At 43.0% G+C, this 20,389-nt stretch overlaps 1 protein-coding gene across 1 annotated transcript in view; it reads left to right on the forward strand.

The window, feature by feature from the left end:
* tenm1 (teneurin transmembrane protein 1) overlaps positions 1-20,389 on the forward strand; it is a 163,722-nt gene that overhangs the window by 85,140 nt on the left and 58,193 nt on the right. The window contains exons 9-18 of the mRNA XM_079352768.1: positions 2,518-2,619; positions 4,353-4,547; positions 6,330-6,530; positions 8,407-8,592; positions 8,753-8,782; positions 8,868-9,014; positions 12,798-13,032; positions 14,242-14,361; positions 14,457-14,718; positions 16,359-16,644. Coding sequence (XP_079208894.1) covers positions 2,518-2,619; positions 4,353-4,547; positions 6,330-6,530; positions 8,407-8,592; positions 8,753-8,782; positions 8,868-9,014; positions 12,798-13,032; positions 14,242-14,361; positions 14,457-14,718; positions 16,359-16,644 — 1,764 coding nt within the window. The remainder of the gene's footprint in view (positions 1-2,517; positions 2,620-4,352; positions 4,548-6,329; positions 6,531-8,406; positions 8,593-8,752; positions 8,783-8,867; positions 9,015-12,797; positions 13,033-14,241; positions 14,362-14,456; positions 14,719-16,358; positions 16,645-20,389) is intronic.

Consider the following 20,389-nt stretch of genomic DNA (forward strand, 5'->3'; position numbering starts at 1 on the left):
AAGGGCATGCAGCCAACAGACCTGAAACGAGACACAGGGTGAGTAACAAGTAAAACAAGCACAAGACATGATACATGAGGAAAAACATAAAATAAACAAACACTTAACCCGGGGATGTGACACAAAGAGAGATTTACCTTATTTCAAAAGAAAGTAAAGAACTCTTTTACATGTTAGGACAGTAACACAATTCAAAGTAAAAGCCAAACAGTTTTTATTCTAAAAAGTGAAATAATTGAATTTCAAACATGGGATTGAATATCTGATTAATCATGGAAAATGTCATAAATCATGATAAACTGTTGAAATGTATTAATAGCGCTTACATTGGAATCATATGACGGTCCTAAAAGAAACAGCGGTGGATGCAGAGGAAATCGTTTTTTTTCTCCTCTGCTGTCATCGACATTTACATGTGACCCATAAAAGCTCCAGCTGAATGATTTCTCACATTTCCCTACCTCCACTCCAGCCTCATATTCTTTGAATTCTCCTCAGCCCGTACTAAAGAGAGGTGTCACTTTCTGCAGGACAACTAATTATGCTTAATTGCTATACTTAGGCTTCCATCGCACGTTCTCTCAAACATTTTATCAAAACGACCAAAAAGAGAGCGAGAGAAAGTTGAAACTTTGGGACTTTGTCAAAACAGGTGCAAATTAAAAAAGGTGGTTAGCTTCTGTAGTGGCTGGATACTTCTAGTTTGCTCAGCAGCCATTTAATTTTTTTTAAAATTCATAACGCTCAAGGGTCATAAAGCATGGCTGGAACTTTACGGGCTCATAAAGTACAATTGGAATGCTTATTTGACCAATCATATCACTTGGCTGTAAGGACCTATTTTATAATAGCATTTAACTGCAATAACTAATGGCATGAGCGACTTCTAACTGGAAAGGGTTTAGTCAGTGGAAAGAGGAAGACACACACACACACACACACACACACACACACACTGTAAACCATGACAAATAAAGACATGGCTCACCATACATTACCTGTTAATTGCCTTGAGATTTTTATGGTTGAGACATTGACCTGGGAGATACGAATCTTATATCACTGTGACAGCCCTGCACCTCACAGCCTGGCGAGCAGTCTGACGGATCTCTCCTCTCCTGCGCTTTAAAAAGAACTGTGTGACCTTGCAGATGAGGTTTTGTTCAGTGCTTGTGTCAGGTGCCACATACAATATTGGAATTTGTGTACGTGAGGCTTTTTTTCCAAAGCGAAAGAGACGGATATGGAAAAAAGGTTTGAGAGTCCTCCTGACTGTGTGGGAGAAAAGATGATTGCCACTCCTTCTCTACATCAGAGTGACAATGACAGGTGATGGAGGTGAAAATGACTTTGGTTTCTGTTCGGATGCGCCACAGTTGAGGATAACGCTGCACTGTCGGCTACTGGCGGGGCCCGTCTCATTAGCATGTGTCACACACACCTCAAGGCGGATGGCACATAATAACTTTGCGTGCATGTGTTTGTAATTGCGTGTGCGAGTGCGTGTATGTGAGCAAGCCACGCCACTGAAGGATTTGTCATCCGTGCTCCCTGAGCGGAGCGAGCCAGGAGACTGCGGTGGTTCGACTCTGGAGTGGATCCCAGGTTTAAAAGGGAGGGAGCAGGGCGGCACAGGGTCAAATAAAGGATGACACTCTTGACGCTCATTTTAATTACTCTATCTAGTGTAGAAAGAGCTCTGCTGGCACCAGACTGCAAACCGCACAGTTCAAATCCCCAACTCTGCCAGACTCTTGGTACTTTTCCTCCAGAATCTTCCATCTTGTGTCGTACTGACAGAGCGCATTATATACGGCTCAAAAGCGTAGCAGTACTCTTCCTCTCTGTCTGCCTTTGCCATGCTGCCTCTGCCCAGTGAATGAGTCGTGACATGATGGACATATCAATGAGGGGAAAAAAGGAGAATTGTGAAAGGAAGGCGGCTAATTGAAGTCCAATGTAGAAGCATGACGAAACCTGTAGCCTACAGAAAGGATGTGATGAAACTCCCATCCAGATCAGACAAAGCAGTTGTAGGAACAAGCCTCGCATTGATCTTCAGCACAGCGAGAGCGCAGCTATGTTAGCGACGCAGTTTTCAGCCCGTCTCCACGACCGTGTGCACTCGCAGTGTCACATTTTATGTTGTTCAATCTCGTTCCAAACTGCGCCCTTGTAAACAGTTTGTTGATTAAGCCTTGATGTTTGTAAATTTGCGTGCAGTGTGTTTCCAACCTGTAATGCAGTATAATGTGCTTAGTGCTACTGAGTGTAAGTGAGTGCTTGGCCATTCCCCAGAGAGTGATAGCAGCTGGATCAGACTAATCTAATATAGACCCTGAGTCTGGGGAGCCATCCATTGCTTATCAGATCTCTCTTTCAATAACCCAGAGCTATGCCAGCTTATGGAGCTACATGTGGAATATTTTCAACTTTTCTCTCTCTCTCTCTCTCTCTCTCTCTCTCTCTCTCTCTCTCTCTCTGCCCTTTGTGTCTGATTTGTTCATGTCGCTGCAGACTCAATGGATGGGTGCTCCACGGACTGTAATGGAAATGGAGAGTGTGTGGCTGGACACTGCCACTGCTTTGCTGGATTCCTGGGTCCTGACTGTGCCAAAGGTAAGACATATACCCGCTGAGGTTTCAGGCTATACTAACGGTAACAGATCCAATTAGAATAAATTAAAAAAAAAACAAGTTTGCCTCTCAACGTTCTTTACTACCCAATCAGTACACTGAATGAAAGGCTCTAAAAACAATCAGCGCTGCTTCTCCCTCCTCCTTAACAGGAATTCAAATTCCCCCCATACCCACCATTACCTCTTGCGTCTATTTTTGTATCCACTGGTTAAGCAATTGTAGCCTCCCACACATGTCTATGTTTTCACATTTCACAAGTCTTTGTGGATGACAGGACGTAACCTGTGCAGATGTTTAAAACACCTGCAGGAAGTGTAAAATTAGATTGACAGAAACTTCAAAACCCTTTAAAGGGCATCGAGTGGGAGTAACAAAAAGTGCATTAAAAAAAAAAAAACCTTCAAGAACAGTAGATAAGAGAAAATGTCAGGACTTGTGATGATCAAATACTCATAATACTGAATCTATCATGCCAGTGTGCAGGGAAAAGTTATTATTTTATGACTTAATTCGTCTGTACTGACCAAAGTTTGGGATATTACTTTAAAATTGGCTTTTTACAGAATTGTCTGAATATGATTTTTACTCAACCATCATCATGAAAGAACAGGTCCGTCTGCAGCGACAGTGTGGCTCATTGATACACTGTATGGAAAAGTTTTTGAAAAGCCGGGATAGGATGAGGCAACATCAGGCTCGTCCGTGCCTCCATCTTTTTTCACACAGTTTATTTCCTCTGTTGACTTCTCGCTCGCTCTTTCTTCCTTTGTTTCATAACATTTCTGTAGTTGTATCTGTCTCATCGTGTTGAAACAGCTGATCTGATATCACACCCTATGATTTATTTACACTCATCATTTATTCATCCTTTCCGCTCATCTTTGCTCATTTCCCTGTTACAATATTCTCCGTCTGAAAAGTTAGACAACACGTTCTGGCAAGAGCTGTAAAAAAAGTGAATTAATGACTGTGGAGTACATAGTGTTCAATTAGAGAAAGGTTCGAACAAATGTATGCTTGTGCACATGAACCCAGGCCCTTCATCGCAAATTATCCCAGAAAGAAGCTGTTGGTTGTGAACCGTCTCCCTAATCCGTGTGACATTTTGAAGCCTTGAAGCCTTGTCTGGCTGCAAAGGATGATGGGAGGTGGTGGTGTGTAACTGTCAGTGCATCATCAGACACTGACTTTATTCCACCTGGCTGTCATTACATTAGCCACACAGCTCTCCATCGCTGCATGGAGAAAGCTCTGCGCTCTACCCGCATTCTATAAACCCCTAATGCTCCATTTCCTAATCTTCAGTTTTCACGATTGTTTTCACGGCCTGCTCTGAGCAAGTGAGGTGACGTTGGGAGGATTTTCTACAATTCCTGGGTTGCCGTGGTAGCCAGGCTCAGGTGGTGCTTGAGTAAATTGAAACAGCGTGAGGGATAAACTTGAGTGTGTGTGTGTGTGTGTGTGTGTGTGTGTATATATGCGTATGTGTGCGTGTGTCTGAGAGAAAGAAAGGAAAGTAGACTGGGGCTGCTTGAGGATTTGCTGAATCTGCGCACTAGCTGAGATAAGAGAGCGTAGCTCCACCACTCACAGTAGGTTACTGCGGCCCAGCTAATATACCGCAACACTGTGTGTGTGTGTGTGTGTGTGTGTGGGTGTGTCTGTGTGTTCCACTGAATATGTGGATGTAATCTTTGTTTGTCCTTTTACAGATTCGTGCCCCGTTTTGTGCAGCGGTAACGGCGTGTACGAGAAAGGAAGGTGTGTGTGCCTTGCAGGGTGGAAAGGTGCAGAGTGTAATGTGGAAGAAGGTCAGTGTATCGACCCCACCTGCTCCAACCACGGCTCCTGCATCCAGGGAATTTGCATATGCACTCCAGCCTACAAGGGGGTTAACTGTGAGCAAGGTATGTACCACCACACGAAACGTAAAGAAACGTCTGCACAATAAAAATGGCTTCACTTGCAGATCCTGGAAGTGTTTGAAGAAAACCAAGTGAAAACCTGTCAAGTCAGTTTTAATTTGCATAACCCAAAATCTCCAATCACAAATGTTTGATTACACAAAAACAGACATAAACAGCATGGGGTACCATCTGTCATCTGGTGAATACAAAATGTAAAAACGTGCAGGACTTTTTGGGTTCTCCAGGCAGAAACGGTGCCCACATACACCCAGTTTCCAGCTGCAGCAGGTTTACAGCCTATCCAGTACAGAAGAGCAGGCAGCTAGTGACTAGTTTGAGAACGTAATGGAACATTTATCAGCTTCATTTTCTCATTGTGAAGACGAAAACAATAAATGAATATTTAATTGTTCTGGTATTGGTAAAGAACAGACCAATAACTTTAAATCTGTTGTTGTTTTCTTTCATTTCCTTCATGTGGGAAATGATAGAATATTCTGTATAGTTCAATTTACCATTAAACTTGAAGTAGTGATACAAAAGCAACTTTTAGTGTTTTTGTACTTTAAATTGACTTTTTTTTTTTTGTCCGAAAAAAAAAAACCCAGATGTAGATATTTCTTAAATTAGTGTCCCTGAAGGAACTACAAGTCTGGCAAGAAAGATGTCTTGAACTGAGGAATGTTTTACAAGCTGTCCTTCTCACTTGTGCCAAAATGATTACAGATCTAATGTAGTCTTTTTCCTGCAGCGTCAGGACAGATTGTTGTCTGTTCAATCACGGCCACAGTCCAATGGAAATAAGTGTTTAAACTGTTTTTTACCCTCAAAGCAGGCAAGCAAGTCAACTTAAAGAAAAATGAGTTACACACAGAAATGAAATGTTCCATCAACACGGTTCTTGTAAGCGTATCACTATGAGAGTAACAGTGCTTCTCTGCATGTATAGATCTTGAAGTATGACAAAGCTGCTGTTTTGGGGTATCATGGTGTTTCCTAAAAAAAAAAAAAAAAAACACCTGTTCTTCAAATAACAACTTTGTGTGTATTTACTGCACATTGTGCAATAGTCAGTATTTTATACATACATATATCTAAAGGCAGAGAAGACTACAATGTCCTGGGGATTATTTGACAAAATATGAATGATTCAGTTTGCTCAGGGAGCTGAGGCTCCGTACAGGAATCAGCACTGAGCTTTAACCGTATCCTCCACCTGAACACATCTATTGTAAAACCACATAATAAATTAGCCAAAACAAAGCCATCATATTTTCAACAATTAGCATCTTGCAGTTGATCATAATATAATTGCACAGCTGTCTGGACACCTGCCCTGCTGTTGCCTTCAGTATGTCCGACCGGAGAGAGTGAATCAGGTGTTTGACCTTGAGGGGTGGAGCTGAGCTGAGCAGTGCTGAGCTTTGGCTTGGGCTCAGCGCTGTAATTACACACAATAACCCCCCCCCCCCCCCACACACACACACACACACACACACACACACACACACACACACAGAGCAAGCCATTTCAGCCCTTATCAAAGCCTCAGTTCTAAGTGTCCTATGAAGTGTAATGTTGTGGAACAGATACAGGGATTGTAGCGAGGGTGGTTAACTCCTGGATGGGATGCAAAGAACACTGCTTTCATACTCGGTGAACTGATGATTATAATGAGGCAGGCACCCCACCATGAGCCCCTCCTCTCCTCTGCCCTTTCACTCCCCCCCTTTCACCTCCTACTCATTCTTGCTTTTCCTTTTGTCCTCCCTCGCCCTGCAGTGGACTGTGTGGACCCTCAATGTGGAGGGCACGGCGTGTGTGTGCGAGGGGAGTGTGTGTGCTCGGCAGGCTGGGCAGGAGTGAGCTGTGATGATCCACTGCCAGCCTGTCAGGAGCAGTGTTCAGGACATGGCACCTATCTCCCTGAGTCAGACTCCTGCGCCTGCCAGCCAAACTGGACTGGACCAGACTGCTACACTGGTAAGACCCCAGGATTATTGTTCACCCGCAGAAAAAAAACAACCAAAATTGCAATTGCACATCACTTGTTTTTCAGTGTTCTTGTAGCAAGAATGGTCTTGCCAGATACTATTTTCTGGGGATTTGATAGACATGAGAGAGCAATATGGATTGGAGCCACTCTGTGAAGTGGGTGTGTGCATGCGTGTGTGTGTGTGTGTGTGTGTGTGTGTGTGTGTGTGTGTGTGTGGTTGTGTTGCACTCTCTTCATGCTGGTTGTAAATGAGATTTCCCCTCATGACTGTCTGACAGCAGCCCTCTGGAGCCCCCCCTTCTCCTCCCAATAGTACTTATTGTACTGTGCATTTATACTTTAACAGACATATACTCCAGCACAAAAGCACATCTGTGATCATTTGCGTGCACACACACTGAAAACACACAGACATATTCCCTTCAGCTAAATGAGAGGAAAAAGACAAGCAAGATAAAGGAAAATGCTTTTTCCCCCCCCTTTGCAGCGAGACACTGACTCTGAGGAACACTCATAGTTTTTTCGAAGCTTGCTGATTTTGATTGCCTACTCCTTTACCTGCATGCTACATCCTTATTAAGTAAGTGTTAAGATATTTAATGAAGCTTAAGAGATGTCCTTTGTGCCCTGGTAAAGCTTGCGTGCATCAAAAGAAAGTGGCTCTATAGCCCTTGTGAAGGAAAAGCTGTGGGCCGTTTGTCATCGCATCATGAAAGGGAGACACGTCTACTGTGGTGTCTAAAGTATAGAATGCAGTACTCTGCAGTACACAGCGAGGTGAGTGTCCTTGTCCTTGCAGTGTAGCCTGACTGAAAAGAGCCAATATAGCGCTGACTTTCATCCGTTTCCACCACACTAACTTAACACCGGCGATGGGAGGGAACCATTTTACCATGCACACCAATGATTTGCGGGCAATTGGCATTAGCTCCAGCTCTCAGGTGCATGCATGCCTTATTATAGTGATATAGCCGGTGATAATGATATACCGTGGTTGAATATCTGAGATATGACTTGGCTCTCTCTACCTGCCGGGGTTTAATCAAAAGGACCGTCCTGGTCTTGTTGAAGCATAGCTAAGCTAATGTAATTCTAATAGAGAACTGAAAAACTCTCCAACTTTAATCCACTTTTACCTCCCTCTCCATGCTATGTATATTTAAATTAAAATAACTTTTTACTGCAGCTGGATAAGTAGTCTTTGTGTGCCTCCAGCACTTTGCTCTCTTTACTGATGGATGAGACTTTGCTTTTGCAGAGAGCGAGAGAGAAAGAGAGAGAGAGAGCAGCACAGCGCAGAGAAACGGAAACAGACAAAAAGGGGTGGAAAGAATTTAAAAGTGATGTTGCCAGAGAGAGAGAGAGAGAGAGAGAGAGGGCGGGGACGGAGTACTGCAAAGAGAAAGCTGACCGATACAAAGACGGAGAGCTGAGGAAAAAGAAAGGGTATTAACATACCGACCAAATCTGATCTAAATGTCAGAAAAGAATAATAGAACTGAATTGGAGTCCCTGTAGTTTAAATATGCAGTGCAAATATGAATCATTTGGCTGTTATTATAAGTCTCTTCACTCTTCCCCTCCTTCAGGGAGCTCAGCTATTTAGAGGTGAGAAAAATTGTGTGTTGTGAGAAAGTCGACTCTTAGTCTCTAAGGTTATCTTTTTCAATCGCTGTTTTTTTTCATCTCTCATATGTATCCAATGGCACACGCCCAACTCTGATACTTTGCTTTTTTCCCCCCTCTCTTAGCGTCCCTTGTGTCTCTTTCACCTTTCCTTCCACCATTTGTTCCTCGTTCTCTCACTTACGTTTTTTCTTTCTTTTTTCTCCCACGTATACCCCCACCCACCTGTTTCCACAGAGCTGTGTCCCGTGCCATGTGGCAGCCATGGTGTTTGCTCAGAGGGCCAGTGCCAGTGTGAGGAGGGTTGGATTGGCGCTGCGTGCGACCAGAGAGCGTGCCATCCTCGCTGCGAAGAACACGGCCAGTGCCACGACGGGACATGCATCTGCCAGCCTGGCTGGGAGGGAGAACACTGTAACATTGGTGAGCACATGCACGTGTGGGAGTGTTTAATTATTCCTTGTTATATTCTGATCAATATGATTAATGATTAAAAAAAAAGGTGTCGCTGTTGTAGGAATCATTTCCATTTACAATTTATTCCCCTCTAACTACAATTCTCACTGGGGTTTTTTTTCCACAGTTACTCACGATTTGGACGTTGTGGTGAAAGGTATTTGAACCCTTTAAGTTAATCAAAGATCAAACTAAATGCGCTCGCCTGTGTTTGTGTGTTAACAATGGGCACATCTTTGCAGACGGCTGCCCAGGGTTGTGCAGTGGGCATGGGCGCTGTACCCTGGAGCAGAGCGGCTGGCGCTGCGTCTGCCAGACTGGATGGAGTGGGCCTGGATGCAGCGTTGTCATGGAAACTGACTGCAGTGATGGAACAGACAATGACGGAGGTGACATTCGAACATTATCTATCATTTTCTATCTCTTTTTTCTCTTTTCTACCTCTTTCACTTCTTTCTTTCTGTGTCATGTCATCCATTCCTTCCCATTGCTTCACCTCCTGTTTCTCCTGCTGAAAATCTGCTTCATTGTTCGTCCCCTTCATCTCTCTGTGCTGTCCCAGTCCTGCTGAGACTCCTGTAGAGTCCTGCTGGTCATTATTACACTGAATATGTATTTGTATGTGTGTGTGTGTGTGTGTGTGTGTGTGTGTGTGTGTGTGTGTGTGTGTGTGTGTGTGTGTGTGTGTGTGTGTGTGTGTGTGTGTGTGTGTGTGTGTGTGTGTGTGTGTGTGTGTGTGTGTGTGTGTGTGTGTGTGTGTGTATGCGGAGTTCTTTGCAAGTGAGTGTGTGTGGTTTCTTTTATTTTTTTTTTATCAAGGCTAAATGTCTAATATGCATACCACCTGCAAGGATAAAAGGCACTCAGAGAAATTGTCACAAGTCTAAATACAGCAAACCATGCAGAAAAGAATTCTGCTTCTATGGTTTTGAAGTACTTTGTGACAGGTGAGAGGTGTGTGTCACTCACTCTCCTTGCTCTGTTGTTTTTATCCTCAGGTGAAGAGACAAGAAAGGAACATTTCTGTAGCACGGCGCTCTGTTCATTACAATCATTTTCTCGCCATTACAGTCCATTCTAATGCTGTTCCCAGAAATGTTACAAGTTTTAAAAATATATTCCTCTCAGATGCACACATTCACTTTGAAAGTCCATCAAAAATCCATTTTGATGTGCCTTTTGAGTTGGTGCTGTAATCCATCATTGCAAACAGGGTAGGGCGACTCGTGTTTGGAATAAAAGCTTCTTTTTTTTTTTTTTTTAGTGTGGTTCCTCGTTTGGTGATGAGTGACGTTTGAATTGTTGCAAACAGCAGCAAGAAACCTCAAAAGTATTATTATTTTTTGGTCCCTTTTCTAAGGTGTGGTGATGGGGGGTGTGGGGTGGAGGGTGGAGGGGTGTCTAGTCACCCCTCCACCCAAACAATACAAACAATGTCTTTTAGTCTGTGAACATGGGGATGAATACTGAGTCTTAGCCGCACAACAGTGAAGCCAGTGATGGTTTTCCTAAAAATGTATTGATGGATTATGTTATTATCTTTTTATGTGTTGTGTTATTATTAGAGTACTCATCTTCATTGAGATAGAATAAAATAATTCCCCATAATGTGTGACAGATATTTACACAAAGTACATTTGGGGGTGTTAGCTGTTAATTTAGCCATACAAAAAAACAAAGAGAGGAAATCAAATTACTTCAGACATAAAGGTTAGGCCCAAGAGAAGCGACTTAAAATCACGATTACTTAATATAAAAAACATAAACCTAATGATGTCAGAGTTGTAGCTCAGCTTTTGATAATTCATTTAAAGGGATACTTCACTCATTTACATGAAGCTGTGTATCATTAGAAACATGGTAGTAGTGTTGAATGGTCGTGAATCCAGCCCTCATTTTGCCCTGAGACGAGAAAAATATGTTTTTCTTTGCTTGAAAGTTTTCTTCATGTGATGCAAAAAGCGTCATATTGCATCACATGAAGAAAACTTCCAGGCTTCCACAGCTGCATGTAAATGGGTGAAGTATCCCTTTATGAATATATGAATATAGATCAGAAGCCTCATTCAGACATGAAGGCTACTACTCAAAGAGCGAATGCGGTTGAAGGAGCTGGGGATCGAACCTCCAGCACTCGGTTGAGAGGTGAACGGCTCTACCACTGAGGCACAGCCGCCCATATGCATTAGTACTCACAGGCATACGTTTCCTGAAGTCTGTGCAGACGTACTTAAAAAAAAAAAAAAAACTGCTGACTTCTGTTAGTCTGGTCTGCTGCTCTGATCCATCTTTACTAAGAGTCGATGCTTTGATCAAGTGACACTCGCTCTTCGATTCAGATCGCTCTTTGTGCTGCCCACCTTTGGGTGGTGGTGTTCAACGCACTCTACTTATAATGGGAGTCGGAGGAGGCCCAGACTCACGTACTGGAAACACGAGTAACTTTAGAACGTTTAAAATCTACATTTTTTACCTTTACATTTCCCTTGTGAGTGGCACATTAAGCACATTAACTTTCCCCCGCTCAAAATGTATATTCACACAATTACTTTACAATTGGCATAGAGAGTCTAACAGACTGTTATGTTGTTGCATTATGGGAAGTGTAGGACCCTGTGTACATAGCTTGACGATTATTTGAACTAAAGTCAGAATACCTCAGCCGTTGCCTATTGACTGTCTCCTATTGAGGTGACAATGAAATGCGAGGCTTCCTTTCAATACATGTCAAGAGTGTTGATTTGGCGTTATATTTCCCGTGTCTCGGTTTGAGTGGGCTGAGGTTACAGAGTGGGTAGATGCAGGGACAGCTATTTCTCTGTCAAACAAAAAAAATGCATTAAAATATATATGGCACTTTATGCAAAGAGGAATATACATCCTGTATGGCGTTAAATAGAAATGCAATGCTACATGAATATTGATCAGCTGTCTCTAGTGTCAGTGCTGCAGGTATTAAACCTTTCAGCTTAGGGATGATTATGCTGGAGAATGACTAACAAAGCCTTATGGAGACCATTTACACTTCTCTTATCTTTCCATCCTACCTCTCTGCAGAGCCTTTCAAAAACCATCATTTACTGCCACAATATTCGGCCTTCTCCCTTAATTGGCAGATATACTGATGGCTCTCATAGGCTTCTCTCACAGCAATCTTTTTTCCCTCTGAAGATAGACAGAGATGGAAAGATGCTATCACAAACAATCAGAGAATAAAGACGGACTTTGAAGAGGGAGTTTCAATTATTCTGCCTGGGTGAGAGCAAGGAGTATTGTTCTTTTGTCTTGACTTTTTTTTTTTTTTTTTTTTTGCTCACGCGAGGCAAAGTAATCACTTGCACATACATATTTATAGGTGCTACTTGTGTCAAAAAAAAAATCTGCTTCATTGTTTGGTGGAATTAACAAGAACGCTCGCATTACCAGCGACACACCTGTAATGACAATGGTTTAAGAAGTTCAATTAATAATAAAGTAGTGTATCTTATGGAAATCAAGCATTGTACTCTGCTACATTTGTAGGAGGAGGTTATAATAGAATATTGTTGGCCTTTGGCTCTGCGCTCTCTGGTCAGATGCATTTAAATGTCAGCACTGTTTCCTGCCTTTTCAGAAACAGGCTTGAAATAGGAAACACAAATGCCAGCCGGGCCCCTATTACCTGCCGCCTGGCTTTGTATGAGCAGCTCATTGTTTACGCCAGACTTCCGAAGTTCACATTGAAAGAATGCTGCTGATTCAGGTCTGATTTATAGCACTAGAAGCTTTAATTGTATGGTGATGGCCTCTGCTGAATTGCTTTTGATTGATACTTGTTGTAATGATGATGCATGAGTAGCTTATTGCTGTAGATTAGATTACTCCTGAAGAGTTTTTCACCGGCCAGCCGTCTCAAAAGGATTTCTTGGCATTTTTCTTTGAGTGATTTTTTTTTCGCTGCAGACAGATACAGTACCCTGGCCTTTATAATTTATTTAAACTTCTTATACCCTTTACTCACTCAAATCTATAAAGTAGGTAATTAAATCTGCATAATAAAGAATTAAAAAGGCAAGCATGTAATGCAAGCATCCTCAAAACAACCTGCTCCTCTAACCCAGCGAGGGAGGGATGAATGAATGTGCGTATCTCGGCTTCTCTCGTGTTAATCTTTGTCTCCTTGCGCCTCTCAGACGGCCTGGTGGACTGCGTCGATCCCGACTGTTGTGAGCAGCTGAGTTGCGGCTCCGACCCTCTGTGTCACGGTTCAGCCGACCCCCTGGCCCTGTTGAAGCAGATCCAGCTGCCCCCCACCACGCCCCCCTCGCCCACCAACGCACACACACACAGCTTTTACCACCGCATACGCTTCCTCCTCGGCAAAGCAGCCACACACTCTCTCCCGGGAGACGTGCCCTTTGATACCAGGTATGTGCTCGTTGACGTTCTGTGCGCATGCCAATGCTGCCATGTATTTGGGTTTGGGTTTTTTTTACGTCTGTGTCCTTGAGCTGTCCTGATGTAAACCATGTTGAAAGAGATAATGAAGTGAAAACACCTCTGTTACTGCACTGAATCCTCCATGACTTGATATTTGTTTAATGAGTGTGTGTTTGCATGTGAATAAAGACTTTCATAGTCTATGTTACCCTGGAGATTAGCAGGGTGCGCTTTGTCCTTCAGTATCTGTATCAGGCTACAACTGTCGAGTTTTGTTTGTTACATGTTCATGCTTCATGTATCACTCAGTTACACCAGTCATGAGGTGTCACATGAATTTTTCAGAATCCTCCTACTCCAATCTAGGAAGAGAAAGAAAACAGCTCACCAACACAAGGATGACCTAGAAAGTTCAGTTTAGAAACAAACAGGGATTCTCCCCTGGAATATGGCAAAGTGCATTTTTCTCCCCTGGTCCGCCCCCCTCCAGAATAAACAAATTAATTAATTATGTGGCTGTCTTTTCAGAAGGGAAATCGATGGCAGCTTTCAGGACAGGAGTAACAAACGGGGCAATGCAGCCAACCGGGGAAACTATCTCATCCTTTATATATCCCTCTTATGAAACAGAACTGATAGTCTGTGTGTGCGTGTGTGCGTGTGTGTGTGTCTGTGTGTCAACTCACGTCTGTCTGAATCCGTCTTTATTTGACCAGTTCAGCGATTATTCTCGATTTAAGCAGTGTATTTTACACTTTACCTTCAAAATCAAGATGGATATTTGGAAACAGTCGATGTGACTGATAGCTTAAGGGCTATTTAAAGAACAACACAGCCTCTTTTTGCTGCAGGTACCACTGTCAGTGTAATATAAACATGATGTGAGATTTTAGTTTTTATATGACAGGGTGTTGAAAGGTTTTACTGTGGGTGAGGCTATATTTATGGTCCTTGTATCCTGGCAATCTCTGGCAGATTTCTCCACGTGAAAGAAGTGAATTCTGAGCGGAATAAACCCGGTTGCCTTTTTCTTCATGCACAAGGTCGTTTGGCTAGCCCGTCACAATATGCCTCTCTCTCTCTCCAAACAATGATTATGTTCTCCATCATTGTAAACCTGTCACCTCTATCCCTTCTGCTCTCTCTCTCTCTCTCTCTCTCTCTCTCTCTCTATGCTTCCTGCCTTTGTTTTTCCAGTCGGGTGGCTGTGATACGGGGTGGCGTGGCTTTGCAGGACGGCTCTCCTCTTGTGGGAGTCAACATTACCTTCCCCCAGCATCCAGAGTATGGTTACACTATCAGCAGGCAGGATGGAAGGTAAAGACACCCGCAGCCTCAACTCACGAAAATGTGCTTCTCTTATGGTCCGCCTGCTTAAAGCTAATTTGGTCTTTTTTGTAATATGAATCTAGTTTTGACCTAGTGACCTTGGGAGCGATGTCGATGACCCTGATGTTCCAGCGCCCACCCTTCCTGCCACAGACACGCACCATTTGGACTCCTAACAACAACTTCCTGGTTCTCGATCAGGTGACCATGTCCAGAGAAGAAGCTCAACCTCCTAAATGTGACATCAGGAGCGTCTTAAGTCCCTACCCGCTGGTCCTGCCCTATCCGCTTCCAAGATATACAGGCGCATGTGCGGAGAAGGGTCCAGCAGTACCCGAGCTGCAGGTACAAAAATACTTGATTTGTGTGGCAGATAACAATGCACGTCTTTGTTTGTACAGATGAAAGGCGGTTAGTATGAAGCACAGGCTCAATTTGTAACAGGTGAACGACGAACCTACCCGGTCTCACAGGGGTTTGTAAATTCAGCCTGGTTCAGATTTGCATCATGTAAATAAAAAATGAAAAAGAAATGCAAATTTGTACTCCATCCACCTTAGCAAATGAGGTGGTTGAAGGTCAGATGAGGCGGTCAGACTTGTGATTATAAACAAGCCCTCCAATGTGACTCCAAAGATTTTTTTTCACTGTTACAAAATTCATCCTGTGCTCGTTAAAAGTCTTGGTATACTGAGATTCCATTTCGTGTTACCTTGACACACAGCAGCAAGAAATGTCATATCCGAGTGTGCTGTGGCCACGAGATCCCTTTGTGACACACAAAAGCAAAGTTTTGACTTGTAAATAGTATTGCTCACATCAACAACACATCATCCTCGCTTCATAGATCAAGCTCATTTGACAAAAATCAGCAGCACTGGGATGAATAGAGCGTCACAATGAAGGAACATTTCATCCTCGTGACAAATAACACCTCGGGACAAACAGGCAGCGAGCAAAAAAATGGGAGGAACAGCACTCAGTGTTCGCAGCGAGCTGAGTGAAACTGACTGAGTTCACCTGTGTTGATAATGGAATCAAAGCCTGAATGCCCTTTGATGAAAATGCGGCCGCGATATTCATCTCGGAGGTTATTTCACAAAAGTAAATCCCCAAATTAAATGTGATCTGATTTTAGACAAGAAGATATTAAAGTGGATGAAAACAAATTTGTCAGAGGAGCTGATTAACAGATGATCAGAGAGTCGAGCATGTCTCTGGGCTCGACTATTAGGCCTAGTCCACAGGAAGGCGGGTGTTTTTTTTAAAACTGAGGATTTCCTCCACCTTTTCAAAACATAATTCCGTCCAAACACGCTAAATTCTCAAAACCATCTTCGTCTACATGAAAACTCAAAACAAACAAGCCTAGCCAAAAACAAAATCTTGTCGCCATTCTTCTGCAAAGTCGTCCATTCAGGCCCCTCTGCCCGTTAACATAGTGGAAGCACTATTTGACTTATGTCTTCTATGGTGCTGATCTCTTGTATACAGAAGTGACTGCAGTGACGTCAAACGGAGGAGAAGCTGGCGTAATGCGTGACGCTACAAGCTCAAAACTTTGTTTTCCCCGGCGGCACATAAACACCTCAAAACAGTTTCTGAAAAACTTCAACCTGGAAGGAGTTTTATAAAAAGGTGCATTCAAGTGCACAAACGCTGCTAAAGCATGTAACTATGTTTACTAAGTTAATGACATCTGTTAAAAATAGTTCCTCTTGAGAAGAGAAAGATACAAGGCATTGTTTAAAGATCCTTTTTATAATTATTATTAAAGCATCTTCGGTAGATGAAGAGCACCTGACTCTGTGAGCGATTTCATCCTGTACCTGCCACCGGCACTTCTTTCATCAGCTCATTATATAAATACAAAGTCATAATAAATCACCTTTCCTTTTTATATTATTCCTCTCCTTCTCATTTCTTGTTAATCCTCTTTTTGTCACCTGTATTTCTCACTCTGCTCTCCATCTTGTTCTCCCCAGGCGGTGCAGGAAGAAGTTTCAATCCCAGGAGCCTTTGTGAAGATGAACTATTTGAGCACTCGTGCTGCAGGCTACCTCTCTCTGCTGCGCATTCTCCTAACCCCTCCCTCCCCGTCGTCCCCCATCTCCCCGCTCGGTGGTCTCTCGAAGGTGCACGTCCGCGCATCCGTCCAGGGTCGCTTGTACCAGCGATGGTACCCTGCTGGGCCTGGCTTGGTCCACAGACTGGTCTGGAACAAGACTGATGTGTATGGGCAGGAGGTGTGGGGCCTCACTCATGCAACAGGTAGGTCGAAAAATATCATCACCATTAATCTTTATCTTAGATAAGATAAAATAATCCAACATCTTTTTACTGATTTCATATCCTGCGTCTTTCAGTTGTCTCTGTCCGATTTGAAAGGGAAAAAAAAAATCACAGAAAGAATATTTGAGCAACATGAGTAAACATCTTAGACATAAAGATTGAGCCCTCATTACCATGAATCACCGAATCCAAAGTCCATCCTATATAATATTCACACAGTACATTTTCCAATCCCATGATGGACATCCAAATACACCTAACACTTTAAAAGTATGTTGACTGATCATAAAAGAAAACGTCGGCCAAACTTGAAGTCAAGTAAAGATATTTAATGATGTTTGACATGACATCATGAAACAGCTACACATGATGGAAGTAACTGAGTTTATTCTCCTACGTGACAGAACAGCTACTTCTGCTCTGGTTATGTTGTTCTGGAGTTCATAAAGTGCAGGGAGGTTTTCCTAATACTATTCCTGAGATACAACAACTTTAATTTGACTTATATTAACTTATTGAAATATTAAGGAATGGATAAAATGGAGGTATTCAAGCCAGTCATCACTCTTCAGGTGGAAAATTGTCAGAGTTGGGTTAATTGTTGCTCCTCGACTGTCTGTCATTTAGCTCTGCGCGAGTTGCGACTGGCAGTAGAGGTCTCGTCACAGTCCTGCAGAGACTGAATACTTTGAACATGGTCCAGACACTGAAGGTTTTATTCTACTGATCTTTCCTGGTCGACTTCACCCTGTTTCTTTGATCTCGTGGTATGGTGACCATTCAGTGCACGACAAAAATGGTCTTTCGAGTATCGTTAAAACAGCCAGTGAAATAACTGCAGCAGCTGTCCTTGTCAGATATCAGGAACAGACTAATTGTGAGGAAAGCAAAGTCCATCCTGTTCAGCTCTGACCATCGTCTCCTGGAGGAATGTCTTCTTCTCCCCTCTGATCGAAGTCTAAGGCTGCCCAGGGCTAAGACTGGCAATTATTGTTATTAACTTTGTTTACCTGTTTATCACCAACCTGCCAAAGGACTACAGATGGAAACGAGCCTGTGGCTATAATCGGGCATATTTACATTTTTGTTTTCATGAATGTGCACTGTCCCTGTTTGAAGTAAATACACTGTTTAAACCATGACTGCAATTCTCAAAATGTGAAGCTATTCTTTAAAACAGCACTGAAGTCTAGAGATAATTGTGTACAACTCAGTCTGATTGGACATCATCCAGACGATGTGTTCCTGAGATTTACAGGGACATGTTGTCCCCTCGGCTACTTGGGAAATGTTCAAGACATCGTTGAGTAACTATCATTAAGACTGTGGTCTGATACAGAGGGGATATACTGTAGCACTCCGGACAGAACTGAGTCTGTGAATGTAGCCTGATGTTTAATCTCCTTCATTTCCTCTTTCACCTGTTTCAAAAGAAAAGAAAAGAACAGCATATACAAGTCCCTGTTTTTGCCCTTTTGGTTCATTATGGCATAATCAGACGGTTTAAGCCATAGAAGTCATTTAAGATATCACGTCTCCTCTATCTGTATTCACCTCTCAGTTGTTGACATACTGTACGGTGTCGTTGGAGAGCTTTTCTTAAGCACTGAGGTATCTCGCAGACATACCAGAAGCTTTGTCCACTTGAGTGCTTGGTCTCACCCAAAGATTGCATCTCTCCATCCAGAGGCTTTCTCTCGCCCACTGATCCTTACCCTCCTCTCCTTATCTGTTTGAGCTGCATTTCATCGGCTTCAGCTCTGTCCTCATCTCTCACCTCTTCTCAACTCCAACGATCCTGTTTTTCTTTTTTTTTTTTGCCCTGCTTTGCTGAACCACCTCCCCCCCGCTCATCTTCTCCCCCCTCCCGCGCCGCTTTTCATTCTCTATCATCTCCTTCCTTTCCTGTGTATCTGTCCTTTCCTGAACCCTCTCTTCTCTTCTGCTTGTTATTTCCCCCATTCCCTCTGATCTCCCCTGTTACTTCACTCCTGTTCGCTTCTGCTCTCACTTGTTCTTTTTTCTTCCCTCATGTTTTCCCCTGATCTTTTCCTCACTATAGTTCCTGGCATGTGTGAAATGTATCTTTAGCCGGAGGCTGGGTCTGTCCGGAATGTGTGCATGCACGCAATAACTAAAGTGCATGCATGTAAAAAAAAAAGTTGAGGAAAAACAACCGACAGATTTTCTGAAGGTAGTCTGGAGATGTCCTTCTTTTCCGTCTTCTGAATGAGCAGGGGTATAAGTACTTTCTAGACTGTCACAAAAAAAGTTTGAGGCAAAGAAAGGTATCGCACAAGAAACGAGTTTTAAAGGAAGTGAATTCTTTTTTAAAGGAATGCAATGTATGGATGTATGAATGGACATGGAAATTTGTCTAGTAGCTGGAGACGTGCCAGACCACTTCCTGAGCACTGCCGGGGTGCCCTTGAGCAAGGAACCAAATCCCCCCCCATACACACACACTCCAGCTCCGGGGGCAGCTCCGTTACTCTGACGTCTCTCCGCCAGCGCATATCCAAGTCCATGAGTATTCCGATGTGTTGCATGTCCAGCAGAGTGAAAACACCAAATCATCAATAGAGTAAAATAACATATTAAAAAACCGAAATGACTGGAGTGATGGGAAGTGCAAAACTAAAACCATCTGGGGGAGGCCTGTGAGGTAGAGAGAGAGGCCTGATTAGCTCAGGTGTAAACACTAGGTGCTTCCAAATAGATCAGTGCTATACACAATCTGACAGTAGACTGTCCCTTCTCTCTGTGCTCTTTACTGTTCAGACCTGTTGTCAGTAGATGCACATGGTCGGCTGATATTTGGTCCTACTTCCTCCAATTTATTCAATGTTGAAGTCCCCATGTTATTGACACTCTGATTCAGATGTGATAAGCATGATGGCTCAGTAAATAATACAGAACTTCACAAGGTTTGTTCCCCGAAACCGGACTCATCATTTCCTGAAATGATGCATTCAAACCGTACTGCACAAAACCCAGAAGCTAGCATTGATGCTGAAGTGGTCAGTCTACTGAGGTGGACCCATAACATGCCCACTGAATGACCACGAGGAGTCAGTCTACCGAAACCCTGACTGAAAGGTCTGCACTCCATACTGACCTGCAGCTTTTTCAGAAAGGGTCACTCTCCTGATGTCCTTCCCAACTCTGCCTTTTGGCTGCTGAGCCAGGAAGTTAAGCCAAATCAACCAAACACATCACAAAACACGTCACAAGTCAGTAAAGTCTTTTTCGATCAAATACAATGGAAGATGCATGTTGAGCTGCCGACTTGTTCTGAAAAGAGTGTGAGACACGTTGTTAGTCATCAGGGGTGGAGTACGCTTTTAGAAACCTTCAATTGCCCCTCTCCTCACAAAGCCTATCAAAACAGGCAAAAGAAATGCCAGGGAGCCCAAGTGACACCAAAACAGAGATTCTGGTTATAAATGACAGAGAATACCAGATTTACAGGGAAAACCTCCAAGGTGAGTAAAAACATAAAGTGTAAAAATTCTACATACATTTGTTGAAGTGCAGATGAAATTATTTTTCATTTTTAAAACGATCAAAAGTTAGTGTTGTATTATGTTCTGGGCCGTAGTTTGCTATTGACAGGTTATCACCTGAGGTGAAGGTGTTTAGTCAGGCAAACGTACTTCAGTAGACCACTTTCCTCTTGTATATGTTAAGCATCAAAATCTATAATTCTTTCCCCTTGAACCAA

The sequence above is a fragment of the Symphodus melops genome (genome assembly GCF_947650265.1).
Source record: "Symphodus melops genome assembly, chromosome: 9".
In the NCBI taxonomy this organism is placed as follows: Eukaryota; Metazoa; Chordata; class Actinopteri; order Labriformes; family Labridae; genus Symphodus; species Symphodus melops.